This window comes from Cucurbita maxima, unplaced genomic scaffold (genome assembly GCF_002738345.1).
Source record: "Cucurbita maxima cultivar Rimu unplaced genomic scaffold, Cmax_1.0 Cma_Scf00040, whole genome shotgun sequence".
Classification (NCBI taxonomy): domain Eukaryota; kingdom Viridiplantae; phylum Streptophyta; class Magnoliopsida; order Cucurbitales; family Cucurbitaceae; genus Cucurbita; species Cucurbita maxima.
Window position 1 is genome coordinate 442,659 of NW_019272056.1, and position 27,986 is coordinate 470,644.

Consider the following 27,986-nt stretch of genomic DNA (forward strand, 5'->3'; position numbering starts at 1 on the left):
ACTAGGATCTAGGCATGTCGTTCTTGTTGTGCACCGTCTTAAATAACTATTTAGCCTTTGTAGTGGTGTCTGGTGTGTAGAGTTGAGGTGCTACCTCAAGATCACTCTCACAAGCAGGTGGGGACAACATGGTGAGTGTTTGCTCGTCATCTATGGGGGAAGTTGGTGAACCCATCCCCAGGTATGGGGTCGCCAAAGTTCGGGGGCGTTACCCTTTGTATGTACCAACTCTATTGGCTACCTTCATGATCAACGCTCTCCCACAGGTCAGATCCTCTATGCATGGTAGCCCAGCTAAACTCTCTCACTCAGGTCATACAAATCCTAACCAGCCTCACGCCTAGCTCAATAGTACCAAATTGGAGTGGAAAGAAAAGTGGAAGCTCCACAGACACCGCACAAGCTGTTATTGGCGTACAAGGTACCTTCATTCCTCTCAAGGTAGTCGTGGTGGTCATCTAGGTCTCTAGGGTGATTTGGCGGTCTTGATGAAGTTCAACAACTCCTAAGTTACTCAATTTCGACTCTTGAGTCTAGATCTGTCAAGAGCATGGGGTTTCACCTTTTGATCATCACTCATGATTCCATAGTACTCATTTTCTGGAGGCATTCCGTCCCAGGTCATATGCTAGTCAAACTAACTCATGCACTCTAATCTTAGGTCATTTCTACGGCTAGTCCTCTACAGGGAGAATCAAACATTCAATCACCTGGAGCTAATGTACTATCAACTATGCAAGCAATCAAACATATGCTCAACGAGGCGATATCATCCATCAAACACCCGAAGCACAAATACACAAAATCTCGCCCTCCAATCAAGCATGATAATGTAAAGCAATATAAAACGATAAAATTCAACTTGCGAGGTTCAATTCAACCATATCCAGATGCCATAGCAAATACTTGTGCAATTGTCCAATACTCCTAGGTACAAATCATACTAAACTAGCCATCGAGTCGATTTTACTAGCATGCATGTAGATCCAACTAGTTCCTACAAGTATTACTTTCTAGAAGTCATGTGTGATTACTTACAAGTCTACCACATGCCTTCCAGAGTGCAATTATTTGCGGAAAAAGTCCCAAAAATCCCAGAAAACTCAGAGGAATCTAATTCACGCAAAAATAGGATTAATACTAAAATTGAGACGAAAAACTAACCAACCTGCATCAAACGGGCGAGAAGTAGGGACTCCACGTGTCATGCAACCACACTCAAAGCACCATGCGTGAGCAGCTCAGAAAGCGCACGGGCAGATCTTGGCTTGAAGCCGGCATGATGAATGTAATTTACCTTAGGATTATGTGGTTGTGACATGAGCTCGACTTCAATGGACAATATGCATAATCTAATGGGACACAAACCTTGAATCATACGTTGAAGTAAATGAGAAGAAAATTAAATGAAATCAATCATTGATCAAAAGAGTGCGTACAATAAAAATAGGTGGTGGTTGAAAGCACTGATGAGCTTCAAATGTGTTGGTACTACACATGTCCTTTGACCTATTTATTACTCCCCCACCCACCCTTCATGTCCAAGAGTGAAAAAATCTAGGTAAGTGAGGACAGAGCAGGTTGGAAAACTCAGATTGGTTATAGGGATAGTCTTCGCACTTAAAAGTAAAGATCGGATAATCTGACTATGTCACACTAGATAGATGCAGGGAAATATTGGGACACACATGGGTCATTACAATTAGGGTTTCGGTTGGAGAGAATAAGAAGTTCGACTTTGTGTGGATACTACGACATGCCGGTACAGAGAATAATCTGGTTATGTCGCAATGGATGCACCGAAATACTGAAGCATTTATGGGACGTTACATTTAGGGTTTCAGTTAGATAAGAAGAAGTTCAATTTTTGGATACTATGATACAGAAGTGCAAAATAATCTGACTATGTCGGAGTGGATAGCTAGGGTTTAAATAATTATGGTACTTCAATTATGTGTGTAAATATACCATTCATTCTTGTATTTATAATTGAATAATAATAAATATATTTTTAACAATTCCACTCATTTAAAGTTTCTCAAATTGATTTCTCCCACAAAGCTCTCAAATTAATTTCTCGGTTCAATCCATTGCGGGTCTCAATCTTGGTCCAGAAACCGGCCCATTGCTTTAGTTGGGCTTTTCCATTCCTTTGTGGCCCAATAAGTTGAAGTTGGGCTCAAAACCTTGACGAAGCCCAGGTGTTGGCATCCACTTGTACTCAATCATTCTACGAAGGGCTGTTGAGTTGAACCGGCCCAGCCCATTTCCTCCTACTGTTCTCTCTCCATTTTCTGCTTCACAAATAAAATACTCGAGAAATGACACGGTGGAATCAAATCGGAACAATCTTAAAAAAGTGGAACCGAAATGAAAAATTACCTTGGTTTGGTCGGGGAGAGACGAGGTTGCTCAGCTCCGGCGGCGGCATTTGGAAAGCATTATTATCCCACGCATTGGCTTCACTCTGCTGCTGCTGCTTCATTTGGAGCTCCCTCAGCCTGTTCACTTCAGCTTTGTTCTCTTCTATTTCAGCTGCAATAATTATTCTAATTTTTTTTAAAAAAACCCTAAAGCAAAACCCCTCAAATTAAAAGTTTATTCGTACCTATTTCCGTGTCTCGACTTTACAAAATTTCTAATAGGTCCCTCAATTTTGTGTTTAGGAAGTTCAAAAATGTAACCGTCCAGGCCCACCGCTAGTAGATAGTGTCTGTTTTGGCCCGTTACGTTTCACCGTCAGCCTCATAGTTTAAAACGTGTTTGCTATGGAGAGGTTTCTACACCCTTATAAAGAATGTTTTTGTTCCCCTCTCCAATCGATATGAGATCTCACAATTCACTCCTTCGGAGCTTAATGTTCTCGCTGACACATCACTCGGTGCCTAGCTCTCATACTATTTGTAACAATTCAAGCCCACCGCTAATAGATATTGTCCGCTTTGACCCATTATGTATCAAACATGTATGCTAGGAAGAGATTCCCACACCCTTATAAACAATGTTTTCGTTTTCCCCTCTAACCGATATGAGATATCACATCAAATTTTAAAAAATGTGACCTAATAGACCCAAAGTTAAAATTTCAGAAACTTACTAAAGAATTTGAAAGTTCAGGGACTAAACTTGTAATTTAACGATATATTATAAATATTAAAACGTCACCGTCTCGTATCAGCTTGTTCCTCGAGCAATTCAAAATCTTCTGATTCAACCTCTTTTGTTCCATTTGCAACACATGCTGTTGGTTCCTAAACAGCTCGACTTGAGGAGATAGAACAGCTATATGTGCCTGTATTCCATACATTTTTATCGATATTTCTATAAAATCATGTGTTCGAAAAGATTTTTAAAGAAATTTATACGTTAAATTATTAATTTTTCAGGTAAAACACACTTTACTAATTTTTTTCCAAAAGCGCTAAAATAATAAGTGTTTTACTTAAAAGCTCAAATTCATAAAATATTTACTATTAGGCTTAAATACATTTTCGAGGTCGGATTCGTTCATGTATCTTGTTTTGCTTTAATCTTTTATCATAACAAATCTTAGTATCGATAAAGTATAGAACGATGAAATTGATATCAAAACCTTAGTATCGATATCAAGTTTGAATACCTCGAGAGCTTTGAGCTTCCTTTCCATATCAGCTACATATTGAACTTTTTTAAGCCTAGATTTTTGAGCCGAGACTCGATTGGACATTATTCTACAACAAAAAAATCAAACCCTAAATTAAAAAACACCAAATTAAAACGAAGATTTGTAGGTTTTAGGGTTCATTACCGTTTGAGTTTCCTTGGATCCATATTAGGGTCAATATTACGCCCGGAATTTCTGCTGTCGCCGCCGCCGGAGCTCATCTCTCCGCCACCAATCTTGCTTAAAGGAGGCAACCCATCACTCCGCCATCCATCCACCGCCCTCCCCCCGCTGCTGCCTTCCTCGTCTCCGTGGCCCGTCATGAAAGATCTCCGCCATACCGTGACCGAATCGGTCGATAAACGACGGTCATCGGAGCCGAGTTCATTGCATGGATGAGGGTTTTGATGCAAATTATAATCACCCATCTGAAACAAATGGAAGAAGAAGAAGAAGAAGAAGACATTATGAGAGAAGAACAAGGAAGAACAAAGAAGAACAATTTGATTTTTGGTTGCAGTAATTAAAGAAATGAGTGTGGGGTTTGATCGTACTTATCTTAATCCCACAGAAACAGAGAGAAAAAGTTTAAATTTTGAACAAAAATGGAGTTTATCTGGCCTGCATTTATACACGGAAAAAACACTAAACTTTACCATATATTCCTTATATACTTTTAATGCTAATAATTTTCATCATTTTTTTTTCATTTTTTCATTAATTATCATTATTTATATATATATATACACACACGCTTCAAATTAAATATATTTTTCTATCATTTTTCATATTAACTTTATAAACTAAACCGATACAAAAATGTATAACACATGACGTTTTAATTTAAGAACAACAACTAAAAACTCGTAAATATTTTTAAAAAGTATCGTATTTAGAAGAAAAAACTCTAAAAAAAACTTTAAATTAACCCATCTTTACAATTTGATAGACAATATATTTATGTAATTTAACCTAAAAATTAATAATAAAGTTCTCGTAGCTTTACTTTTAGTTTTTACAAAATGTCTGGTAGAGTTCATTTTTATAAAAATTTTAAGATTTTAAAAAATAAAATAAAATAGTAATTATTTGCACTATACTCGTCTACACGACCACCTTCAAAAGATAGAACTTTTATTAGTTTTGAACTATGTTCAAATTGGCGGTTATTTACGAAAGTTGAAATTGTGTAATCGATAGTAGCCCAATACTATAGTTACGTATCGTTGCCAGTTTTACAATTTTTAAAACGCGTCTATTAGTGAGACATTTACATATCCTTATAAGAAATGTTCTGTTCCCTCTCAAACTGATGTGGAATCTCAGGATTACTTACTAGAGTCGTTTGTTGGGTTTTTTTTAGTTTAACAATTGCTGGAGTCGAAATCGACACTTCCATCTTTAAAACAGTAATTGATGTCTTATCTACAGTAAGTCGGGCTCGAATCTGTACGGTATAGAATTGTTGTGTGCTATTGGGATGATAAGAATAAGAAAGCTGTCAAATTTTGTGTCTATGCACATGAATGGAGGGGAAAGTTGCATTGGTTTGTTGGAATTTTCAAACCCAAAAAATCAAAATTGGTATTATAATCATTACAGTTGCGCCCCATGCACAAGCCTATGGGGCTTTATTTCTCTTTATCTCTAACAACTTTCTTTTTTTATTTATTATTTTTTTATTTTTTATCTTATTATTATTATTATTATTATTATTATTTTGTGTATAATAGCGACCCAATTCTCTAGGAGTTCGAATTTTTTAAACAATTTATTTTGATATAATTTTAAATTTTATATTTTGTGTCCATGTATGACAAAATTATAATTTAATATTTACTCAATTAAAAAAAAAAAAAACTCATAAATTTGTCCTTTATTTAAAAAAGTCTCATATTCTTTTTTCCACGTAATTACAATATTATTATTTGACTTTTCATGAATATTTTTGTGAGATGTGAAGGGGAAACTTCCTATCAGACACGTTTTAAAATCTTGAGACTAACAGTGATACATAATGAGCTAAAATATACTTAGATTATTACAAATGATATTATAGTAAACCAGACACTAGACAATGTGTCAACGAAGACAATGAGCTAAAGAGGGTGAGTTGTTTAGTGGTGCCTTTAATATAAAAAATTACTAGTACAACGATTTTATAATTAATTTTTTTTCTTAATTTCATTTATTAAAAAATATTTATTAGAGTTTAATTATGTTGTAGAAAATAATATAAAAGATTATTCCATAATTTTATTATGAAAGAAAATGAAATTTCAATATATTCTTTAAAAAAATTAATTAATTAATTAATTTTGTTATAAAAAGAAGATATTTAATTGACTTGGAAGATATTTAATGCTCATAAATCTTTTAACTCCAAATTTGGAAGAAAATCAATGGTTTTAATTGACTTTTTAGTCCACATTTTAATCCTTTCTTTAAAATGAATTATAATAAATTTAATATCTCGCCTCACTCACATATATCCAAATGGGATAGAGAATCTCCGTTTAGATAAGAAACCTGACCAAGAACGAGAATTATATTCTCCGTCTTTGACCTCGCTCCTCATCCTTCGTAAATCTCGTCTTCGTCTGCCTATTTTAATTTTTTTAATCGAGCAAAATTCTTGTTGGGAACTCAATTCTCCCGAATTCTTTGCAGGAATTTCTCTGAAATTTTATAAACAGGGTGACATGAACAACTTTCTCGTCTTTTTCGCTACTATACATCACTACTTAGAATTTATTTTCAAGTCTATATTTTCTATGATTTTTTTTTCACATTAATTAATTTATTATATTTGACTTTATTCCATTAATAAATTATACATTAATGAAAAATGTTCATTGAGAGCACTATAACCTACCTATAAAATTATACATTAATTTCTTGATTTTTTTTTATTTTACATTAAATATAAAATAACGAAATGGACATATATGTAAATTCAACTCTATAGGCTTAAAAAAAATATTATAAATAAGATGGAAAATGGAAATGGAGAAAAAGGAAAGAATTTGTTAAAAAAATATTATAAATCGTAAGAAACTATATTGGAATATAGATTTTTTTTAAATATAGTATTAATTAAATTTTAAAATTTTGAGGGTTTATATTATAGTTATATTTTTATTATGGAATATTATTGTTTTTATTATAATATTTTTAATTATGGTATTATTAATTGAAAAAAAAATTGCCCGATATCGTGAGATTTTTGGATATATGTGACACCTACTTCATAAACGCTCCACTCTCACACCCTCTATCACCAATATAGTTTTGTCTTTACCCTAAAATTTAGAGAACGATTCAAGAGCACTTCCGAGAGAAAAAATGAGGAGCACACACGTAGACAAAGATTTGGAATTTTAGCAGGATTGTTGTGACATAAGAGCTTAGGAGTGTCCCAGTGTTGTTCTCTGAGTGAACAGTGATAAAATGAGTGTTGAGACTTCAAAAAATCGATTGGAGAAGAAAAGGTATTAGGGTTGTAATTCAGGTAGCTGTCGGGTGTAGAAGGCGAAGTGAAGTCGGTTCGGATTCAATTCGAGAGACATAAAACCAACAAGTACAACCCACAACCCAACATCCCGCACCCATTTACTCATGGGCCATGCTAAATGCACAAACCCATTTCGACCCTTGACTTGAGTAATGACCCGCACATGCCGCACTCCCAGTCGTAGCTCATCTTGGCTCATCTGTCGACGCACTCCTCGACTTGGTTTCGGCGCGGCTTGGCCGCTTAAAAACAACATATTGGCTCGGTATATGATTTTTGTACCGTTTTCTACGTTTCAACCCTCTTGAAGTTGTTTTTTACCTTGTTGAGGGCGTTTGAGGTTTGTAAGACTCCCACTTACTCAATTATATATAGTTTTAGGATAAATATTGGGAGTGATCCGTGTATTTGGTTAGACTAAGTTTAATAATATGATATGAGTTTGTATAGGTGAAGTTAAATATTGAAGCACAGTCTATAAAATAGTCAAGTACTTCGCTCAGACCAAGTAAGTGACTTTATTGTTGGAGCTATAAGAAATGTATGCATGCGCCATAATGTTATGTTGTGTTTAGGTATGCTATGTGATGATGTATGATGGCATGTTATGTATGCACGTGATTTCTTAACTTGTCTTGATACGAACAAAATGAAAAACTATGTACGTCATGCTATGTTTTGTCAATGTGAAACTCTTCTATAGGTTATATGATGATGCAAGATGATAGTCATGATGATCGATGTGTATGCATGACACATTCGTGAACTCTAACATGGATGAAAGGAAAGAGGGAGCAATTTTTAAGTTTAGCTATGATTTTTACACTATTGGACTTCATGCATTTATGCATATCACGTGCATTGAAATACTTCTCTATTATGTTATGTTAGTACGGATTCGTACTTTTGAAATTTATGTTCTTCATGATATCATACGAATCTTTCCCTTTTTGTGGCGTCCAACGCATTAATGTGTTGTGTCCAACAAAGCCAAGCCCATAAATATGTCTACGAACCTCCCCAGTGAGTCTATGTTGAAGGCTAAACTACGATTTTAAAGAATAGGTCACATCAGTATATGTTTAAATCCAACTCATATCTTACAATTTTGTTGGTTCATTTAACTCGCTCAAAACCCACGCAGGTGTCGGCGACTACGCTCACGCCGAGGGGACAACTCGAAGTACTATGCTACCATTCGGCCTGCTGAGCCCCATGGCCAGCAGCCAATCCACCTCTCTCAACTGAACCCAAAATGGCTGCAAATCTTCAATTTCTATTCCATTCGGGGTCTTTTGGCCCTTCGTTTCCCTTCAGTTCCCCAACTTTAATCTCTCGATTCAGACCAGTTTCCGTCTCTTTCAACTCCATCTTTGCGCCGATCTTCCGCTTCGATGCATTCACTTTGAGATTTGGGACCAAAATCCGTCGGGAACGGTGTCGAGTTGCGGCAGCAATGTTGTTGCCTGATAATCCGGTGGTGTCTGATATCTGCGCCACCGCCGTGTCCGGTGGAGTCGCCTTGTCTTTGCTTCGATTATGGACGGAAACCGCTAAACGTGGCCTCGACCAGGTTCTATTTCTTTTATCCACTGAATTTCCTTTTCTTTTTCTTTTCACATGTTTCTTAGATTTCTGTAAGTATAATCGAAAAAAAAGTTAAAACTCTAAGAAACAAAAGAGGATTTCAACTTAGAAGGATTGCTCGTTGATATTCTATTCTTGACCGTAGTATTAGTACTGATATACCATAGAAAGTGATTGATTCAGTTCAACAAGGCGCATGTTCTGTGTACAACGCTGAAAAATAATCAATGTTATGGAATTCTGACACTGGAAAATGCTTATCAGTGGAAATGTCAAGGCTTCAAATTGTGAAAATCCAACTTTTCAGTTCTTAATTTTTATGGAAGGTGTGTTCTTACCGATAATTGGTTCAGAAATTGAACAGGAAGCTTGTTCATACAAGCATTGGGCTTGCTTTCATGCTTTGCTGGCCTATGTTCAGGTGAACTTAAGAGTGATAAAAGTTATTCTGGCCCTTCTCCTGCTCTATATTTGTACAATTATGCTTGAATCAACTTCTTATTGCAGTTCTGGTCATCGAGGAGCATTATTGGCGTCGCTTATTCCCGGTGTCAATATAATACGAATGCTCGTCTTGGGATTGGGGATATTGAAAGACGAGGCTACGGTAAAGTCAATGAGCAGAAATGGTGATTGCAGGTACAACTTTGTATCGAACATAATCATGTAAAATATGTTTTTGGGGAACATGTATCCTTTGGTTCGTTTGGAATGGCATTTTAAGCACTTAGAAAGCTACTCTAAATAGGCTCGTTGTTGATTTGAGCCTCCTATCAAGACTAATCTCTGGATATACATACACTTAGCCAAATGAATTTGGTCTGTTTTTGGTAGTTAAATGGGAGGATAAGGCTTATTTCTTGCTGTTGAATCTTTGGGAAGGAAAATTTTCCACTCCTTTGTTGGGTTTTCCTTCTATTCATCGTGTAATTGTGAATTAGCCATAGATCACCGCTAGCAGATATTGTCCTTTTTGTATTTTCTCTTCTAGGCTTCCCCTCAAGGTTTTAAAACGAGTTTGTTAGGGTGAGGTTTCCACACCCTTATAAAGAATGTTTCGTTCTCCTCTCCAACCGATGTGAGATCTCACAATCCACCCCCTTTCGTGGCCCAGCGTTCTCGCTGGGGTTTCTACACCCTTATAAAGAACGATTTGTTTTTCTCTCTAATCGATGTGAGATTTCACAAGCCATTCCCTTCGGGACCCAGTGCCTCGCTGGTACTCGTTCTCTTCTCCAATCGATGTGGGACCCTCCAATCCACTCCCCTTCGAGGCCCAGCGTCCTTGCTGGCCCACCTCCTTGTTCCACTCCCCTTCGAGCTCAACCTCCTCGCTGACACATCGCTCGGTGTCTTGACTCTGATACCATTTATAACGGCCCAAGCCCCCCGCTAGCAGATATTGTCCTCTTTGGGCTTTCCCTCGAGGTTTTTCAAACGTGTCTGCTAGGGAGAGGTTTCCACACCCTTATAATGAATGTTTTGTTCTCCTCCTCAACCGACGTGGATCTCACTCATTGTTTGCCGCTGGAGTTCTTTTTGTTTCCCTTGTAATATCATTTACTGGTTCCTCATGGCTGAAAGTTAATACTGATGGATAACTTCGTTCAATAGTAGTACATGAAATATATTTACTTCTTAATTTGACTTGCATGTTCTTATCCATCAGGGAGCTTTTGAAGGGGCCATTGTATTATGTTGCAACAATTACATTAGTTTGTATATTCTATTGGAGGACGTCCCCCATTTCAATTGCACTGATATGCAACTTATGTGCTGGAGATGGTACTTTTCACTTTTGTACATTAACTTATTACCTCTCCCCAACCACAAAATCATAACTTACCCAATGCAACAATGTGGCTTACTATTTCAGGGTTGGCTGATATCGTTGGGAGACGATTCGGAAGTCGAAAGATCTCTTACAACAAAAACAAGTCACTAGCTGGTAGCGTGGCAATGGTATCTGCTGGTTTTCTTGCATCTGTCGGGTAAATTCTCTCTTTGTTTTGGATTCGAACGTCGAGTATAACGACTTACTGTGTTTGTGATCTTTCTGGGTTGGTTTAGTAATAAGAATTTGTATTACGAATGACAGGTATATGTACTATTTCTCCTCATTTGGGTATGTTGAGGGAAGCAACAGAATGGTTTTGGGATTCTTAGTTGTGTCCATTGCCTCAGCATTGGTCGAGTCTCTTCCCATAAGCACTGAGATTGACGATAACCTCACAGTTCCACTCACTTCCTTACTGGTAGGGAGCCTAGTTTTTTAGTATTTGGGAGCCAAAGCAGAACGTTGCTACAAATCCTGCTTGTTATGTATGATTCTTATGTGGCTTGAACACATTCTACTGAACCATATCAGGCATTGGTAATGAAAATCTATTAAAGCCATTGTTATGAAATCCATGCCATTATATCAAAGCAAAAGGCGTTTAGTGAAAGTCAGTTAGCAAGCCGTCTAAACTCCGTTTCCACTAGAGTTGGTACTACGAAAAGGAATGTTGTGGTTGGCTTATGAAGCACACCCTCAAGATGTACTTTTATGTGTAAGAAAGTATGTAGATTGGTCAAGAGTTGTGCCAAATGTTGAGTTGGGGCAAATTCGCCCAACAATTGACCAATAGAAGAATGAGAACGTAGTGCCATATGACAAAAAAGGAGTCAGAAGCACCAACTCGAACTTTTCCCCAAGCTGACCAAGAGGCGTCAGTAAGATAAGTATTATGACAAAAGAGAAGTCAGGTTTTTAGTGAATTTATACTTGTCTGAAGCACGATAATTGTCAATGAATCAAGTATTGGAACTTGAAGATGCAGAGAAGTTCAAGTTAGAAGATGAACCCGAGCTACTCCATTGAAAAAAAAAAAAAAGATAGGACACAAAATAGAGGAAAAGAGATTAATTTTTTAAGCTGTGTAAATTTGAGGGCCTAATTTTAACAATTACGTAAGTTTAGGGTTCAATTGCAAACCACTATAATTCGGGGTGGGTTGATTGAGAATTATTTTGTCTAACTTGAAAGTTTCTTTTCTAACGTGAGTATAACAATTGAAATAGGTTTTATCAAAATAAGACGAAAATAACAATAATAATAATAAAAATCAAAGTATTTACGTTCAGTTGGGATAACAAAAAAAATTCTTAAAATAAATATTTATAAATAGTTAGAGAAGAAGTAGTTATAATTTCCGTTGTCGTCCAGCGGTTAGGATATCTGGCTTTCACTTAGGAGACCCGGGTTCGATTCCCGGCAACGGAAATTTTTTCCCTATTTTTTTTATTTTATTCGATGCCCATTTCCTTTTTCTTCTTAAGTTCTCCACTTTTTTCTTTTTTGCAGTTTTGTAGGTTCCCAGTTTCTATGGATTTGTAAACTCTGTCCATTGTGCTGCGAATTCGATTTCATATCAGTAAGTACACCCTGCCTTCCTGCGTTTTTTCTGTGTTCCTTACCGATCTAACAAATTACGAGCATTTTTTTTTCCTCTTTGGAGATATTTCCTTTTTTTTTTGTTATTTTGTTTGATCGTTAGCTGAACAAATTTGTTAATTTCAGAATTTTGTAAATCTTCGCTTTAGTCTTTGATTCAATTTCGGCTATGAATCGAATGATGATCTTTGAAATTGCATTGATTTTCTGTATTTTCTTCCGAAAAACTGTAAGTTGCTTGAAATTGGGCAAGTCATTGTGTTTAATGACATTTATCCTGGTTATTATGTTTCTAGGCCTATATTGAAACTCGTCCTGCTTCTAGATCCATGTCAATGCCTCATGAGGACAGTGCATCTTCACATACTCAGGTAACTTTTCCCTGTATATTTCTTCTTGTTTTCTTAATGAGAAATGAAGTAACAGCTATAATGACTTAGGTAGACCAAAATCTTAAATTAATTATTGATATGGAATATGCGTGATATGAGAGAACAATGGCATAACACCATTGATGTACCCCGAAGTATTTTGAACGGCTGCAATCCGTCGTGTCCTTGAATCGTTTCCTCATGAGAAAAATAACAGTGTAACTTGCTTAACTTTCGAGCTGTTGAATAATCCTAAAATAAATCAAGCCAACCGGTTATTAACTATGAAGAACCTACCCAACCAGTAAGCTTTCTTTCACAGATTTGCCCCACCTCAGTTTAATAAGACTCAACAAAATTGGAATTTCTAACCAGTTGTTTACCACGAAACTGCATTTTCGTTGTCTTTGAGATTATATCTCCACCAGAGTGTCTCTAGATAAATGGCACGGTTTAGTTTGGTGTCTATGTGAAATGGGTTAGTTTTTCTTTTTCAAATAACAAGATTGGGATTTCTAATATGTTACTGTTTGTAGTAAATTTTCTTTATTGTCATTGGTATGTTCCAGAAATAGAATTGTAAAAAATATGTAGTGTGTATATGATTGATATGAACCACGACCAAGGAATTTCCATACCTCAAGGTCCAATTACAAGGACGAGTGCCAAGAAGCTACAACAAACCTTATACAGTTATATTCAAGCTATGATGAGTTCATCAAAGGAAATTCTAGAAGATGTTGGAGACCTCCCTTATATGTTATGCAAAGTTGAGCTTCAAGAAAAAGATGAATTAAATGCACTTTAAGTTGCATTTAATGAACTCCACTGAATTTATGAAACTAGTCAAAGGATGACTAATAAGCACATTTTATTAATTACATTATTTAATTATAGTTTAACTATTTGTTTGTCATATTTAAGCTAGTTTTAAGTATAAGAGTTAAGGTTATATTGTAACCCACATAGGTTACTATATTCCACCATTAACTAGCCCTTTTAATATGGAGGTAATGGGTATTTCTCATTTACTAACCCATTTAATTTGGGAGTTATGTATCACATAGGTTAAAGTTGTAAAGGCTATATAAAGCCTTCTTTTCTTTGATTAGACATCAGATTTTGGAATTAAGAATAGAATTTCTATTTTAGCTTTGCTGAGAGCTAAACTTTCTTTGCAAATTCTTGTGTTTAGAACTTGCATGTAGAGTCATTCAAGTGGTATTGATCAAACCTCTTGTGGAGTGATTCGAATCACGAGTTTAGAAACGAGTTTTCTTTACTCTTGATCTTGATCATCAAGGTAATCCGTTCCATACTTTCCCTTGGGTTAATTTCCATATCAATGATATTTCTCCCCGGATTGCTAGGAAGATTGAGGTGCATCTAGCTGGTTCTTTTGAAAGATTTTATTTGTAGTATCCCAAGTTCTCTGCTAGCAGTTATTGTTCTCTTTGGGGCTTCCCCCTCAAGGTTAGTGGTGGGTTGGGCTGTTACAAATGGTATCAGAGCCAGTCACCGGGCGATGTGCCAGCGAGGACGCTGGGCCCCTAAGGGAGGTGGATTGTGAGATCCCACATCGGTTCGAAAGGGGAACAAAGCATTACTTATGAGGGTGTGGAAACCTCTCCCTAGTAGACATGTTTTAAAAACCTTGAGGAGAAATCTGAAAGAGAAAGTCCAAAGAGGACAATATCTGCTAGGGATGAACTTGGGCTGTTACAGTGAGACTGATAGCGATATGTAACGGGCCAAAGCGGACAATATGTTTGCTAACGGTGGCTTGGGCTGTTACATTATTACAATGGTCTGTCAACATAATGTCTCAGAAGTCTAAAGGTGGTCACTAGCTTTTCCTCTTAAAGAGCTGAGGGGTAACCCTCGACATGACATGAGACATTAGCTTCAATTTTAATAAAAACTTATACAAATCCTAAATTTATATGACCATGTATTGCACCACACACGCCAAACGAGAATCCCCGGCATCTCAAAGAAATTGGATAGCAATAGGTTAAACTTCCACAACTCATGTATTAGCATTCTTACACGGAAAACCTTTATTTATTTTAAGAATGTGACAAATTAAGATTATTCTTCTAATCAGTTCAGGAGACGAGGCATAAAAGACATTAAACCTTAGATGTACATGGAGACACAAGTCTCTTGATGGTTCAAGGAAGATGTAAGTTTTGAGGCTAAAAGTGAGAGCCTTGTCTCAAGATGAGCTTTTGTAACAATGGTTAGCACCTAAACCAACATGTCTATCCCAATGAATTTCTTCAAAGCTCCGTCTAACTTTCATGTGTGTGAGAAAAGGCTTTGTCTAAGTATGGGTGATGTGTCAAACATGCTATGAAGATTCAAGAAGTATGGTAGAGGACGCAGAACTAATGGAACTTGTACTTCTGCTCCTTTGTGCTTATATTTGCAGCTTTCATTTAATTTGTTTGGTGATCTCCTGGATTCCGTGATTGCCGATGTTGCATCGGAATGTCATCGAATAGCAAGGTTAGGTCTTGATCGTAACTTAGAAGAGGAAGAAGAAGAACTAAGACTTTCAGCACAGGCACGTGAAAGAGTAGCTGATTCTTGCAATAGCAGTGAGGCAAACGGGAAATATGTAGTTGATATTTTTGGACAAACTCATCCTTCTGTCGCGAACGAAATATTTGATTGCATGAATTGTGGTCGATCAATCATGGCTGGGAGATTTGCCCCTCACTTAGAGAAGTGCATGGGAAGGGTAACTCTCTGCTCCTTACTTAATATATGTTTTTCAGACACATTCTGCTTCTATTTTTTGTTAAATCTCTTTTCACTTTGTCTCATCAATTGTGTATTCTACTATAGGGTCGAAAGGCTCGTCCCAAAGTAACAAGAAGTAGTACAGCTGCACAGAGCCGGTATTCACGAGGCAATCCTGTTTCATATTCCCCTTACCCTAATTCCACCAGCACGAATCGCTTACCTAATGGAACATCTAGTCTTGCAGGGGAGGAGTACTCAAATGGTACATCCGAAGACCCATGAACAAGAAAGTAATGTTCTAATTATTCCAATTTAGGAAAACATATTGTAATCTAAAATGTGCTCGCTATCTCCTGTCATGTTCAGTTTTATCGTACATGTCTGGAATCTGGATATATTATGATCTCATTACTTTCGACTGTTCCAAATTTTGATGTTGAAGATTTTAGACAGAAGTTCGAAAAAAGGAAGTTAAATGCAAGTCCAATTTCATATCTTCGACGATCAATCTGGATATTTTGTCGATGTGGGATTCAATCTTTGATGGCCACCCACTTAGAACAGACATAATGTTTTCAATGTTTCAAATATTTGTAAGATGGAATAATAGTTGAGGATCATTTAGAAGTAGTTGCTAGCTCCAAATGTTTCAAGTACTTCAATTTGCTTCTTAAAACTCCAGTCCTTATCATACTAGATCCTCCGAAAGAGGTCACAAAGATTATGAAGACCGTTCAATTCTTGCCGTGTTCATTTCCTGATAGTGCCCAAGGTATTTAGCTCTTTTGCTAGAAATTCTTTTAACAATTTTATGGAAGCAAATTGCAGGAAGGTGGTCCAAATGATTGCCACTCTATGCATCCGTGGTCTCCACGTTCCACTTCCATCTGCTCAAAGATTTCAAGTCTGATTGCAGGGACCATCATGCGGTGCCTGGAAGCGTATGAGACCTGAATGGCTGATTTCTTCTGTGTGCATATTGAACAAGAGTTGTGTTCAGATACGTCTCTCTCATACAAACCATTCTTATTTCTGCAATACAATTGCTTTGAATTTTCGACTGCCAAACTTTTCAATTCTTAGGCTAATAACAAAGGAAACGTTTGGTAATTGCTTCTTGCCCTTGCCCATTTGTTTTTGTCTAGTGTAGAATGTGGTTATTACTTTTATAATTGTTAGATACTTTTGATTATGCATCCAACTGTCAATGATTAATTTCTTTAATTCATATATACCACAAATTAGCCACTAATGAAGTGCAGGTGCTCCACTTAGCTATAAAAAAGTAGTTTCTTGAGAAGATTTGGAGGAAAAAGAAGTTTCTACCTCTCTGTCCTTCCCTCTGTCTAGCAGGAATGAACACATCATCAAACACCGAAGGTATCATTATTCTCTTTATTTTAATCATGATTAGAAACTTTATGAAGTCCTTATAGTTATTACCACGCATGCTCTTATTTGAAAAGGTTATCATTTGCTCAAATAAAAAAGTGAGAGGTGGATTTCCTTCTCGTTCTGCTTTTATTTCATTTTCTGTTTTGGCTTGATCCTATTTTTCTTATCATATTTAAGATGTTTAGCTGTCACTTTTTGAGTGGATCTCTGAAAAATATTGTAGTCAGAGGATTACATTAATAATTTTCATGAAACTGATGATCTTTGTTTTGTAAGATACTTCTGGGAGTGTTGGGTTTGTGTCTATTTTTGCCGATCGTATGCATACAAATATACATGATTTATTAATTGAGAAGCATTTTTTCTTGGGGCTTGAAAGTTCATGTTAACATGTAATTGTTTCAAGTATTTATAGTTTTCCACGTTATTTCTAATATTTGTTTTGCATCTTTAACTATCTTAAGCCAAATTATTCTATCATTTTCAGTGGATCTTGACTTTGAAACAAACTTATCATGTCTTCCTAAGGTTGTTTGTAATATTGTCATAATTTCATTATAAAGAGATTTTTCTTCTTTTTTTTTTTTTTTTTTTTTTTCATGTGTAAACAAACAAGATGGTTGACATTTATATGATCCATAGAAGATTTTCCTTTTAGCTTTTAGAATTCCTTCATGTTATTTATGAACTTCCCATTAGATTGAACCAAGATCCAAATTTTTTGACACATCATACTTCCAGTTTGAGTTAAGGCCACTTCGAGATGATTAGTTTTTGGTTAAGGGGTTGAACGACTTAGTTTCGTAGCGACTTTAGATACTTTTGTTTATATGAATTGAAGCAGCACAAAAAAACAAGATGAAATTATGCTTCAAAATGTCCTCTTGGTCCCAGTCTGAATAGGATTCTGAGTATGATGTTTTTTTACTGCGGGAAATAAGGAAAGAGGGTAACAGCTAGGTGGAATAATAAAGAACGGACCACCTTCAGGCTGATGATTAAGTTATCCCAAAAACGCAGAAAGAGATTGGTATTATATTCTAGAGTTTCAAAGGACACTGCGAAGGTGGCTCCAAATTGGGGAAATCTTTTAAGATTTTTTGTCACTGTTGTGAAAGTTACATCATAAAAGCTCCCACCATTCCAATTGGACATGGATTTTCTGGATATAGACCTATCTATAGGACATGTTTAAATAACTTTTTGAGTGCTTAAAAAAGGATCATTTAAGTGTTGGAAAAGTGTATTTTAAGCACTTGAAAAGTTATTCTAAAAAGGTCATACACGACATGGAGTTAGAAAATTGTAGTATGGTGGTACGTACATACAAGATTCGAGTATCATTTATATGTTGGATGGTTGTTTAGTTTGTGATTTATTAATACTGATATGATTTTGGTCTTCATACTTCTCTTGGGTCTACAAAAAGGGCTGGTCTTGTAGTTGGTGGGGTTTTTGTCAACTCGTGAAGGCTATTTCTTGCTTCTTTCTTCAATGCCTTTATGCACCATAAATCTTCGGGGCATGACAGCAATTTCCAATGTGGAATCTCCTCTCTTAGTGAGTCTTCTCCTCCAATCTCTGTTACTATTGCTTTACAGTCCCTTGTTGTGGCTGCCACGTTGTGCACGTACTGGCACAACGCCCTCACCAGCTTCCCCGTCCTTGCCCCCTCTCGGTGAACCCCGTACATAAAGTAGAATCCGAATGGTTCGTAGAAATTTGGTATCGATGGTAACTTTAGGCATGGGAAGATCTTGTCTATCACCTTTGAGCTCTCTGTGTATATCAAGCATGACAATGGTGCCTTCCCAAGCCGCAACTTGAATACCTTGTCGAGAAAATTAATGAAATGAGTAAATAACCTATTGGCTTAGCAAGCAAACTTCTTTGGATAAGTTGTAGTTTAACACTCACCTCTCCACTATTCCATACGCTCAGCATTGCCCAGCTCTTTGGTATTGTCATTTCTGATTTGCTGCCACTTGTTTCAAATTTGGCAGAGGAGGCGTCGTCGTCGTCTCTATAGTAAGCAACCCATGTACCTAGGCTTAGCTTGTGTCTAAGAACTTGATCAATGTCGTGGGGGAAAAACTCGGTAGAGGCCATGAATTTTCGGTAGAGATACTCGGCATCGCCAACTTTAAGACGAGAGATTTGGATATTGGAAGGGAGGTGATATGATCGGTAATGTTTCACTGGGTTCACCAAAATCGCCGGAACTCTAAAGTTGGTGTATCCAAGCTTGTAGATGAATAGTTTCACAGAGGCTTCATTGTCTTTCTCCGTTGCCATATATGTATAGTCTACATCATTGGCCACGAACCATTCCTCGAGACACAGGACAAGGTTGCAACCAATCCCTCTAACTCTATCTGCATATTGTCCATCATAGCTTCTTATTATCAAAATCTCTTCTTCGCATCCCATTTTTCTCTCCCCACTTCTTCGTTGACACAAAAACTGATACATATATATATATATATACACACACACACAACTAGCTCTCTCTAGCCACTAATGTATATATATACTGCAAGTTCACTCAACCCTTTAAAAGACATAATGGCTAGCGGCTACCTTCCCGGCCTTCTCTTTAGTACAAACTTGAGGTGCTTCAAATTTCTTGAGTCTGATCATTGCCATTTTATACCCAACGGTTCAGGATTGTTAGGAGAGGAGTCCCACCTCGACTAATTAAGAGGTTGATCATGAATTTATAGGTAAGGAATACATCTCCATTGGCATGAAGCATTTTGGAAAAACTAAAAGTAAAGTCATGAGAGCTTATGCTCATGGACACCCGGGTTTTCAAAGAAGAGGATTTCTTTATTTATTTAGTTTAATTAGATTCTTACAATATTAAGATAGTCTAGTCTCATGTCATAGACCAAGCTCATTAAGAATACTGATCTTCTGTGTGTCCCATATTCATTGGTTCATTAATTAGCATACAATATTATTCTTTTTTTTTTATTAATGTCCGATAATTTTGATTAAAATCCCTCTGTTAACTGGTGTGGATGTAATGTAAACTACTTATAAGAATATATATATGTATATATATATATATGTGGGTTCTTTTAAGCTATGGTTTTTTGGATCCATCTCTAGTTTGTCGCCACTTGCCGGCGGATAAAGGGAAGAAAAAGGTATATTATCTCTCCCCATCTTGGCCTAAATTTTAGTGCATTGAGCTTTGCCTAAAGCAAAGTGCTTGTGGATTACTTTAATTCATTTGTTTAACGAAAACCCCTTTTCGTTAATTAGGTAAATAATTATTCCCTAACTTTGTCTCTTTTGCCTATCAAATCATGTCTGTTCAGCTAAATCGGATCTTAATAGCTATGTTTTTGTATCTGCATTTGTTGAGTATGATATTAACGAAAGAAACCTACGGTCGGGTATAGGACAAAGTTGAGAATATCTTCCTGACATTCGAAGAAAGTCGAGATAGAATTTAAGCTATTTATAATTGAGGTGGTCCTCTTTAATCACTTTCTCTACAATGGGTTCGAAAATGAAAGTGAAGCCTCCACTAAAAAGTCATGTCTATATATCTTTCTCGAATTCTTTGTTATATATAATATGAATGAATGAAAATATGCACATTGATACAATGTATATACTCTTTGTATGGCTTTTAAAGCGTGCGCATTTCTTTCCATTTAACCAAATGCGACAAATAAGTTACTATCATAGGCTCCATTATGCTTTATATATAAGATTTCAAATTATACGAGTTTTTGTCATTGTCCGATCTTTGCTAAATAAATAAAGAATTTTGTGGGAATAGGAACAAAGACATCCTATTTTGCTCGGTTAACATTTTTAATATAAACCTAACTCAACAATAATTATGATAATAAAAAAAAATTAAGTTCTATCACTGAATGCTAAAACTTTGTTGCAGAGAAAAGATGTATCGAAGTGTCTCATTCTTATACTATACTATAGATCCACCTGAGGTGGTTGCGTTTACCATCTTATCTAAAGGTCAACTAATGAGTTGTGGTGTATCAAAATCAATTGGCCGCCCACCTCTTTGTTAGAATCATTTCCAAGATCTTCCTTTTGGCAATCTTAAACTTTTGATGAAACAAGATAAACTCGTTTTCTTCAACCATTATAGAACACAAATATATATATTTTTTTTTTAATTTAATATATTATTTATACCTTTCCATATAAAAATTTATTGTATTCGGGTTCAAGTCTTGGCAACAAAAGGTTTTTTATTTTTTTTCGAGATCTGAAAATAAGGTTACAATCCAACTCTATCCTATCCTACGTTTAAAATCATTATGAAATTTAAGAATATTTTATGTTTGTTGATGCATTATGACGGAATATTTAATATTTGAATTTTATGAAATTTTAGTTATTAATGTAATCAGCATAATGAATAAATATGATTGTTTTTAAATAATAAAAAAAAAAATTGACTCAAACACCAGGCTGGTTGAGTTGGATTATGAACTCAAAATTTTGGATTGGTTTAAAAGATTCCTCTAATTTAATCAATCAACTCTTAAATCAAAGATATGACTCCGTAACAATCGACTAGGACGACATATTGTTCATTTGGGCTGAGGCCCGATACAATAATAACTCCAATAATAGCGATATTGAATTCTAGCTTATATTATTTATATGGGTATGTAGTAAAAAATATTTATTTAATAGTATCTGCAAAAAAAACCTACGGGTATTTAATATTTTATTTAATTATTATCTGTCAATAATTTGGGGGAAAAACAAATTTGGTCACTATCATTATTTTGCTATAAATTAACTGCTCCATCCAATATTTATCATATTAATTTCCACTGACATGGAAAGTAATAGAATTTATATATTAATTAATTAATTAGAATAAATGGTTGTTTTAAAAGAAAATAATAATTAAAAATAGGAGAGGGAATCAAAATAGTTATATTTATTGATGTATTTAAAGAAAAAAAAAGTGGAGAGGAGAGATTAAAAGGTAATATAAAACTGGGAATTTCCGAAACTTAAGGGGCACGGGGAGTGTGAAATTACGACTTTGGTCATGGATCTTATGGGCCTTATGGGCCTCCTCTGTAAATCAAAAAAGCACATGTGGGCCCCACTACTACCACCCTCCACTAAGTCAGTTTGACCATGCCCTAAACACGACACGCTGGAAACATTGACCTCAAAACATGCAACTTTTTTTTTTTTAATTTATTATTTTTAGTGCATTTTCTCTCTCCTCACATTCCAAAATTTTTCTTATGTATATTAACAATTACCATTTGTTTGACTTTACCCGACACATGAGTTGAAGTCAAACCTTTTCAAACCAACCCAATAATGATCGGTCCAAAATATGGAGGAAATGGATTTGAAAGGGGAGAAGGGGACGGTGAATTGATTTAATTAGCTAGAAAAACAGATTTGAAATTGAGGAAATAAGTAGAGCAGAGATTATACTACCAAAATAAATATATTGAGTCACGTAGCTTAGGATGATAATTGATTTGATTCGATCGAAAACATGAAAACAGTTTTGAAAATTGAGGAAGAAGACGGGACAAATATTTAGAAATTTGTAACAAAGACTATACTACCAAAATAATTACATTAAGTCAACAATAGTTCAAGTTCGAGTAGAATCCGTTGACAAGAGCATCAACCAATTAAGCTAGAGATGATATCATAATTGGTCGGTTGACAAGATCCTCAACCAAATGACGGAGAAGTGAGGGAAGATATCATGATCTAGTCAATTGCCAAGAACCTCAAACAAGTGAAGGAAGATATGAGGATCATACTTTGTCACAGAATTTCAAACTCTTATAATGCATAGCATTCTCTAATTATTCATTTCAAAAACAATTTTAAATATATTTTTATTGTTTGATTTTTAAATTTTTTAATAGTATATTCAAAATTAACTTACAATGAAACGTTGAAAACTATAGAACTACTTCTGAATTCATTCTTTTTTTTTTTTTTTTTTTAATGAAGATTTATAGGCTGTATAATTTACTAATACTACGGAAGCAGAGGAAGTTGAACTTAATGAAATTGTATATCAAAAAGTGGATCAAAATTCTGTACACATGGCGGATCCAATGCTTCGATTATTCAAACATCCAATTCGTCGCCATCGGAGGAGGGGAAAATCCTCCCGTCCGATCTGTTTCTGCTCAACATTCGTTTCAAAGACGCTCCAAGCGACATCAATGGCTGATCAGTCGAAGAACTCGACGAAGATAAAGAAGAGGAAGAAGAAGAAGAAGAAGAATCAGAATAAAACTGACCGTTTTGCCCCTCGTTTCTCTGAATCTCACAATTGCTCCGCTCCTCCGTCACAATCTCTCCTCCGATTTCCCTCTCGCCACTCAACCGGCCGGATTCTACCGCATCGGAACAATCCGCGGCGTCGCCAAGCACCGGCGCTCTACAAACAGGACAACTCGCGTGAGAATTCAGCCACATATCGATACACTCGAGGTGAAATCCATGGCTACATTTCGGCAAGCGTCGTCCAAGCTCTCGTTCCTCAAATTCGCTGAGGCAAATCACGCACTCCATCACCGCCGTGCACTTCTTCTCCTCGGATTCGTAAACGAACAGAGGAATCGCAGAGATTACAGACGGATCGAGGCCTTTCGACGGAGCGGCGCCTGAATCGAATGGAACCGAATCAAAACGCGAGAGGCGAGGCGGACCGAGGACGTAGGAGACAGTGACAGAAGTCCGGCGGTGGCGAGGCTGAGGGAAGAAGCAATTGGCGTAGGCGTGGAGGAGAAGGACGAAGAGGACGACGAGGAGAAGAGAAATGAGAGCGGCAAGCATGATGTTGCTGTTGTAGGAGAATATGCTCTGAGCGAAACCGATCAGCGAAGTGGAATTGAACGCCATTGTTGGTGGCCGGAAAAGGTAGAGAAAGTTGCAGAGAAGCGGTGGGTGCCGTTACCGGCGGAAGGAAGTAGAAGAAGAAGAAGAAGTAGAGTGAGAGTGTTAGTTATTTATGGCAACGAATCTTTTCTCCGTGAACCCAGACGGGGTCTCCGTTTTTCGGATTAAATCGCGGGTAACGTAACATTTACTTGAATGCCCCAACTTTCTTAATTATTATTATTATTTTTTATTTTATATATTAAAATATACTCTATTTTCTCCCATTTTAGATTAAAAATTTAAAACTAGTTTAAATATTTCCGTATATCCATATATGTTAAGCAAGACAAGGCAAAGAATTGGATGGGAACGGGGACAAGGAATATATTCCCATCCACGACCCCATTTATCTAACGGGTAAAAACTGTTCTTCCCTCTCCATTCTCCGTCCAAACAGGAATGTCCTTATCTAATAAGTAGAGATATCGAGTTAAACGGAATGGAGAATCTTTGTTTTCTCTCACGCTCCCTCCTTCATTCCACGTTTAAACCGGGGACAAGGGAGAGAATGAAAAGAGATTTCTCCCCGTTAGCTAAATTGAGTAAAAGACGAAGATTATATTATGCCAAAATCTCGGCCCGAGCTCCACCCTAGTTATATTATTGTAGAGTTACATTTCATTTATTTACATTGAAGGGCGTGTAATTTAATAATGTGGAGGCATTAATTACATTTATGAATAGAGTCAATATTTTAACATTATTAGATGAATAATTGACATTGTAGACACTAATTTTTCTACCATTGCGTGTACTACTCATCCATCTCTCTCCTCGAACTCCATAAACAAAACCGGCTCAAATGGAGGACTCGTGAAGGCGACGGCAACCCGGTGGCCGGTGGCGGCGGCGGCGGTGGGTCTCAACCTTTTTTTATTGTTAAATTCACTTTGAATTTGGGTTTGGGTTCTAAATTTTGGTTGTTTCCGGTCATGGGTACCATGTGATTCAACCTTTTTTTTGGTGACTAGTTATTGTAGCGGTGTGTTTTGAATAATTGAGCTTGACTCTAAATGCATAGATGTGCTTTTTTTTTCTCTTTTTTAACATTAATCGGTAGCTATCGAACAATAACGGAGGAAAAATAGTCTCAAACTGACTCTCGTCATCGAGAACTATTATTAAGTAGCCAATTTGAACATATTTCAACTGGTTAAGCTCTATAAGTCAAATTTGTTTGACTTCTTTGGGTCGGTATGACTTTAGTTTGCTCGGTTTGACCATTTTGAATTGTCTCGTAATATAATTAAGTAAAAAAAAATGTCAATATCGTTACTATCTAGGATAATCAATAATATTTAACATTATTTATCTTCGATTTTCTAAATGAAAGGAATATCAGAGGAGCACTTGAATTCTGCCTAAGAACAGTCAGTTACGATGAGCTTAAGAGCATCATGTCGAGTCGAAAACTGTATGCGAACTTTGGTTAAAGCACTTTCGGACTAGGTTGGATGAAATTAATTGATGCATGAATAACATGAATCATATAGTCCCATATACGTGTTATTATTTATGTGGTAGCTGTTATGCTGCATAAGCACAACTAAACCTTTCTCTTGACGTTGTCCGACTTGAGCCATAAGCAACATTTCTTTAGAAATCTTTGTTGGGTTGCTTTTCTTGCTATGACATTCCCACTCGAAGTGTCTTAGTTTACGACAATTGGAGCACTCAGCAGTAGATTTGTCAAAATTGTCCTTTTTTTGTCCTGGATCTCATCCTCTATAGCTGTCATTATCTCGTCCTCAATTAGATGTTTCTCTTCTGTGTCGGTCATGCACTGATAAACTGGTGCTAGTGTCTTGAGCCATAGAGCGCAATATCTTTTCCAATACTTTGATATCACTTTTGTTTTCATCATTAGCCTTCATCTTGTTTACACTTGTAAGTAGACGTGTTAAATAGACATTCACAGTCACTCTTGCCTTCGTGTGAAGTGCCTCAAATTCCTTCTTCAATGCTTGTAATTGAGTTTGCTTAACCCAAATGAAACCTTGATAATTCTTCTTTATATCGTCTCATATATCCTTGAATAAGACGATTCTTTGCTTTCCTGTCCTCGAGCTTATGCTCATCAAGTTAGTATTGTTGGGTCGTTGTTGCATATCTGTCAATATTGTTTTGCACTCTTTCGTGATATGAACCAAGATGCTTCAATCATGTAATATGAACGTTAAAGAAGATGTAAAGAAAATAGGTTCAAATTACGGTGCTACCAACAATAACAATCAGTTCATGTTATTTCATGAAATGGGCCTTGGGGATTCAAATTTATTGTATGGTGGAGTGGACCATGGGGATTCAATCCGACCCTTAATGGGTCGGATTCTACAATCTGTTTGCTATTTTCGGCCCAATTAGATCTAGGGTTTGCCTATAAATAATGAATCATCTCACGCACAGCATCTTGATTCTACGGTCTCCTTCCGCCGTTCGTCTGCTTGGTGGCGAGAATTTAACAGGGAGCACTCAACTTTTTTCGCGGCGTCGCCATGAGAGCTAAGGTAATTAATTTCAAGTTTCATCAATAGATTCTACCTGTTGTCAGCCTGAACATCATTTTCGCTTTGCTTTATCGGCTCTGACGTTTTCTTCTTTTGCTTTCTGGCAGTGGAAGAAGAAGAGAATGAGGAGGTTGAAGAGGAAGCGCCGAAAGATGAGGCAGAGATCGAAGTAGTGGCCGTTATCTGAGGGATGTTTTCCGACCTAGGGTTTTGGTTACTGCTTAGATTTCTTTATGTTATTCTAGTTTTGATTGCGTAACCGCTTTGAATTTTTTTTATGATCGATACATTTAGTTGTCTTTAATCGAGAACTTGTTTTCCAGCTTAACTGTTTTAATTGAGTGATTTTGATATGCTATTTACCTGTTTTAATGATGGCCATGTGAAAGCATTAATTCATTGATTTCTTCAACAATATGCATTTCGAGTGATTATATCCGTCTTTGATTTTGCTGAAATATCAAGTTGATCTTTACTAGCTTTGCTTGTCTTCGCGAAACTTAATCTTTGCTCAACTATATAGTGTTGGGAGCCCATATGACGATGGTGGTACGAGCTAAGAATGTTGAGAGAACTATTCCAAAGCTCACTTAGCGGAAATGCAGGCATTTAGGATACCTGCATTTGCGAGTTAGTAGAAACCCAATACCACATAATAGATAAGATACTCTGTTCTATTGAGAACTTGGCTGTATTTGTGAGGATCAATTGGATGGTTCCTCTTGGGGTTGTAAGAGTTCAATTACCTTTTGATAGCTAAACCACATGCGTACTGGAAAGGGTTATGAGCGGGGTTAGCCATTGTTTGTACATTCTCGCCCATTTTACAACGATGAACCCTCTTCATTATAGCATCCATCTCCAACTTTGGATTGTCTATACGAACTCTTTTCACTCTAAGCACTTGAGGCCTGTATAAAACACAATTCCTTGCCCTCCGGCCACTGTCCTCTTGTCCAGCAGCGACACTATCTTCCTGTCCAACCACTCCATGTTCGGCGTCTGCCGCTTCCACTTCTTTGGTCAACCAGTTCACGAACTTCTATACCCATGTCTGTTCTGGTTCCGTTGAATACTTTTTCTTTTTCGTTCAAATATGTTGATAAAATTATAACTTGATTAATTCTTTAATTTGAATATGAAATTTGAGTTTTAGATCTGATTAATTCTTTAATTATGTTTAACAGGGAATGACATGTTAGACACGAGCATGAGCATCAGCAGTAATAAATTGTGCATGTAAACTCTGTCTGTTGAACTATTTAATAAAGTAAAAAGTAATGAATAATGTTGACATACATGAGGAAATTGTTATTGTTTGGTTTGTCTATTGTTATATGTACCATCATCACCTAGCAATTAATCATGTCACAATTCATTCGTATTCTTCGCTGAAATCAGACTCCTACAGTCAATGTGAAAATACATGTACCAAACATCACAAACCCAAACGTTCCAAACCCACGATCAATTGTAGTTTGCTTGTGACAAATCCCTGGAACGATCCATTGAACCAAGTCACATTCTTTTGGCCAGACCCTCATAATGTGCAAGTGATCTTGATAAGAACTTGAAGCTTACTTTATACAAACAAATACCGGCATTTGATGAAAGATCATAGTAATGTAAATGAGCCCAATTCCGGGCGCGCACACACAATGTGCAATCTATGCTTCAAACATAGTGCCCTATTCATCGACACTTCGTTCCCGTTCAAATAGGTGAAAGCACGAGAGAGATCCAACCATCTTTATGAACTTCATTGATTGATGCCGAGAGGTAAAGTAGCTCAATCCACCAAAAAAAAAAAAAAAAAAAAAAAAAAAAAAAAAAAAAAAAAAAAAAAAAA

General features: G+C 36.4%; 5 protein-coding genes, 1 long non-coding RNA gene and 1 other non-coding gene across 17 annotated transcripts; 4 read left to right on the plus strand and 3 right to left on the minus strand.

Annotated features, from left to right (window-relative positions):
* Positions 1-2,034: 2,034 nt before the first annotated feature.
* LOC111469551 (basic leucine zipper 19-like) lies at positions 2,035-4,230 on the minus strand. 2 transcript variants are annotated; one of them, XM_023114850.1, is made up of 6 exons: positions 4,198-4,230; positions 3,788-4,071; positions 3,620-3,710; positions 3,166-3,292; positions 2,383-2,535; positions 2,035-2,294 (listed from the first exon to the last, which is right to left on the minus strand). In XM_023114850.1, exons 2-6 carry the CDS (start codon positions 4,069-4,071, stop codon positions 2,131-2,133), a joined length of 819 nt encoding a protein of 272 aa, XP_022970618.1. In that variant the 5' UTR covers positions 4,198-4,230; the 3' UTR covers positions 2,035-2,130. The 2 variants fall into 2 exon arrangements, with proteins under 2 accessions (XP_022970618.1, XP_022970617.1); XM_023114849.1 differs by having other exon boundaries at positions 2,035-2,297.
* Positions 4,231-8,287: 4,057 nt separating this feature from the next.
* On the plus strand, positions 8,288-11,163 carry LOC111469454 (farnesol kinase, chloroplastic). The gene is made up of 6 exons (XM_023114720.1): positions 8,288-8,730; positions 9,098-9,165; positions 9,252-9,383; positions 10,414-10,529; positions 10,621-10,735; positions 10,843-11,163. Exons 1-6 carry the CDS (start codon positions 8,413-8,415, stop codon positions 11,018-11,020), a joined length of 927 nt encoding a protein of 308 aa, XP_022970488.1. The 5' UTR covers positions 8,288-8,412; the 3' UTR covers positions 11,021-11,163.
* Positions 11,164-11,937: 774 nt separating this feature from the next.
* On the plus strand, positions 11,938-12,009 carry TRNAE-UUC. The gene has a single exon. It is a non-coding gene; the product is annotated as a tRNA-Glu (tRNA).
* A 35-nt stretch (positions 12,010-12,044) lies between these two features.
* On the plus strand, positions 12,045-16,491 carry LOC111469536 (SAGA-associated factor 11 homolog). 10 transcript variants are annotated; one of them, XM_023114837.1, is made up of 7 exons: positions 12,046-12,160; positions 12,477-12,551; positions 14,986-15,297; positions 15,405-15,457; positions 15,539-15,592; positions 16,131-16,134; positions 16,219-16,491. In XM_023114837.1, the coding sequence occupies exons 2-5, from the start codon at positions 12,510-12,512 to the stop codon at positions 15,582-15,584; spliced, it is 453 nt and encodes a 150-aa protein (XP_022970605.1). In that variant the 5' UTR covers positions 12,046-12,160; positions 12,477-12,509; the 3' UTR covers positions 15,585-15,592; positions 16,131-16,134; positions 16,219-16,491. The 10 variants fall into 10 exon arrangements, with proteins under 10 accessions (XP_022970595.1, XP_022970605.1, XP_022970600.1 ...); XM_023114832.1 differs by having other exon boundaries at positions 15,547-15,592; XM_023114827.1 differs by having other exon boundaries at positions 12,045-12,160; positions 15,547-15,592; positions 16,131-16,491.
* Positions 16,492-17,266: 775 nt separating this feature from the next.
* LOC111469532 (probable N-acetyltransferase HLS1-like) lies at positions 17,267-19,637 on the minus strand. The gene is made up of 2 exons (XM_023114823.1): positions 18,615-19,637; positions 17,267-18,528 (listed from the first exon to the last, which is right to left on the minus strand). Exons 1-2 carry the CDS (start codon positions 19,167-19,169, stop codon positions 18,100-18,102), a joined length of 984 nt encoding a protein of 327 aa, XP_022970591.1. The 5' UTR covers positions 19,170-19,637; the 3' UTR covers positions 17,267-18,099.
* Positions 19,638-22,715: 3,078 nt separating this feature from the next.
* LOC111469533 (RING-H2 finger protein ATL63-like) lies at positions 22,716-23,784 on the minus strand. The gene has a single exon (XM_023114824.1). The coding sequence runs from the start codon at positions 23,589-23,591 to the stop codon at positions 22,812-22,814; it is 780 nt and encodes a 259-aa protein (XP_022970592.1). The 5' UTR covers positions 23,592-23,784; the 3' UTR covers positions 22,716-22,811.
* Positions 23,785-25,933: 2,149 nt separating this feature from the next.
* On the plus strand, positions 25,934-26,518 carry LOC111469538. The gene is made up of 2 exons (XR_002714890.1): positions 25,934-26,137; positions 26,245-26,518. It is a non-coding gene; the product is annotated as an uncharacterized LOC111469538 (long non-coding RNA).
* The last annotated feature ends 1,468 nt before the right edge of the window (positions 26,519-27,986 follow it).

Coding starts and splice junctions, on each gene's coding strand:
- LOC111469551 (XM_023114849.1), bottom strand. CDS start 4,071: ATGGGTGATTATAATTTGCATCAAAACCCTCATCCATGCAATGAACTC. Junction 3,711..3,787: donor GATCCAAGGAAACTCAAACG/GTAATGAACCCT, acceptor TTTTTGTTGTAG/AATAATGTCCAATCGAGTCT. Junction 3,293..3,619: donor GGAAGCTCAAAGCTCTCGAG/GTATTCAAACTT, acceptor TATGGAATACAG/GCACATATAGCTGTTCTATC.
- LOC111469454 (XM_023114720.1), top strand. CDS start 8,413: ATGGCTGCAAATCTTCAATTTCTATTCCATTCGGGGTCTTTTGGCCCT. Junction 9,166..9,251: donor CTTTGCTGGCCTATGTTCAG/GTGAACTTAAGA, acceptor TTCTTATTGCAG/TTCTGGTCATCGAGGAGCAT. Junction 10,736..10,842: donor GGTTTTCTTGCATCTGTCGG/GTAAATTCTCTC, acceptor TACGAATGACAG/GTATATGTACTATTTCTCCT.
- LOC111469536 (XM_023114827.1), top strand. CDS start 12,510: ATGTCAATGCCTCATGAGGACAGTGCATCTTCACATACTCAG. Junction 12,552..14,985: donor GTGCATCTTCACATACTCAG/GTAACTTTTCCC, acceptor TTATATTTGCAG/CTTTCATTTAATTTGTTTGG. Junction 15,593..16,130: donor GAAGACCCATGAACAAGAAA/GTAATGTTCTAA, acceptor AGCAAATTGCAG/GAAGGTGGTCCAAATGATTG.
- LOC111469532 (XM_023114823.1), bottom strand. CDS start 19,169: ATGTATCAGTTTTTGTGTCAACGAAGAAGTGGGGAGAGAAAAATGGGA. Junction 18,529..18,614: donor GCGTATGGAATAGTGGAGAG/GTGAGTGTTAAA, acceptor TTTCTCGACAAG/GTATTCAAGTTGCGGCTTGG.
- LOC111469533 (XM_023114824.1), bottom strand. CDS start 23,591: ATGGCGTTCAATTCCACTTCGCTGATCGGTTTCGCTCAGAGCATATTC.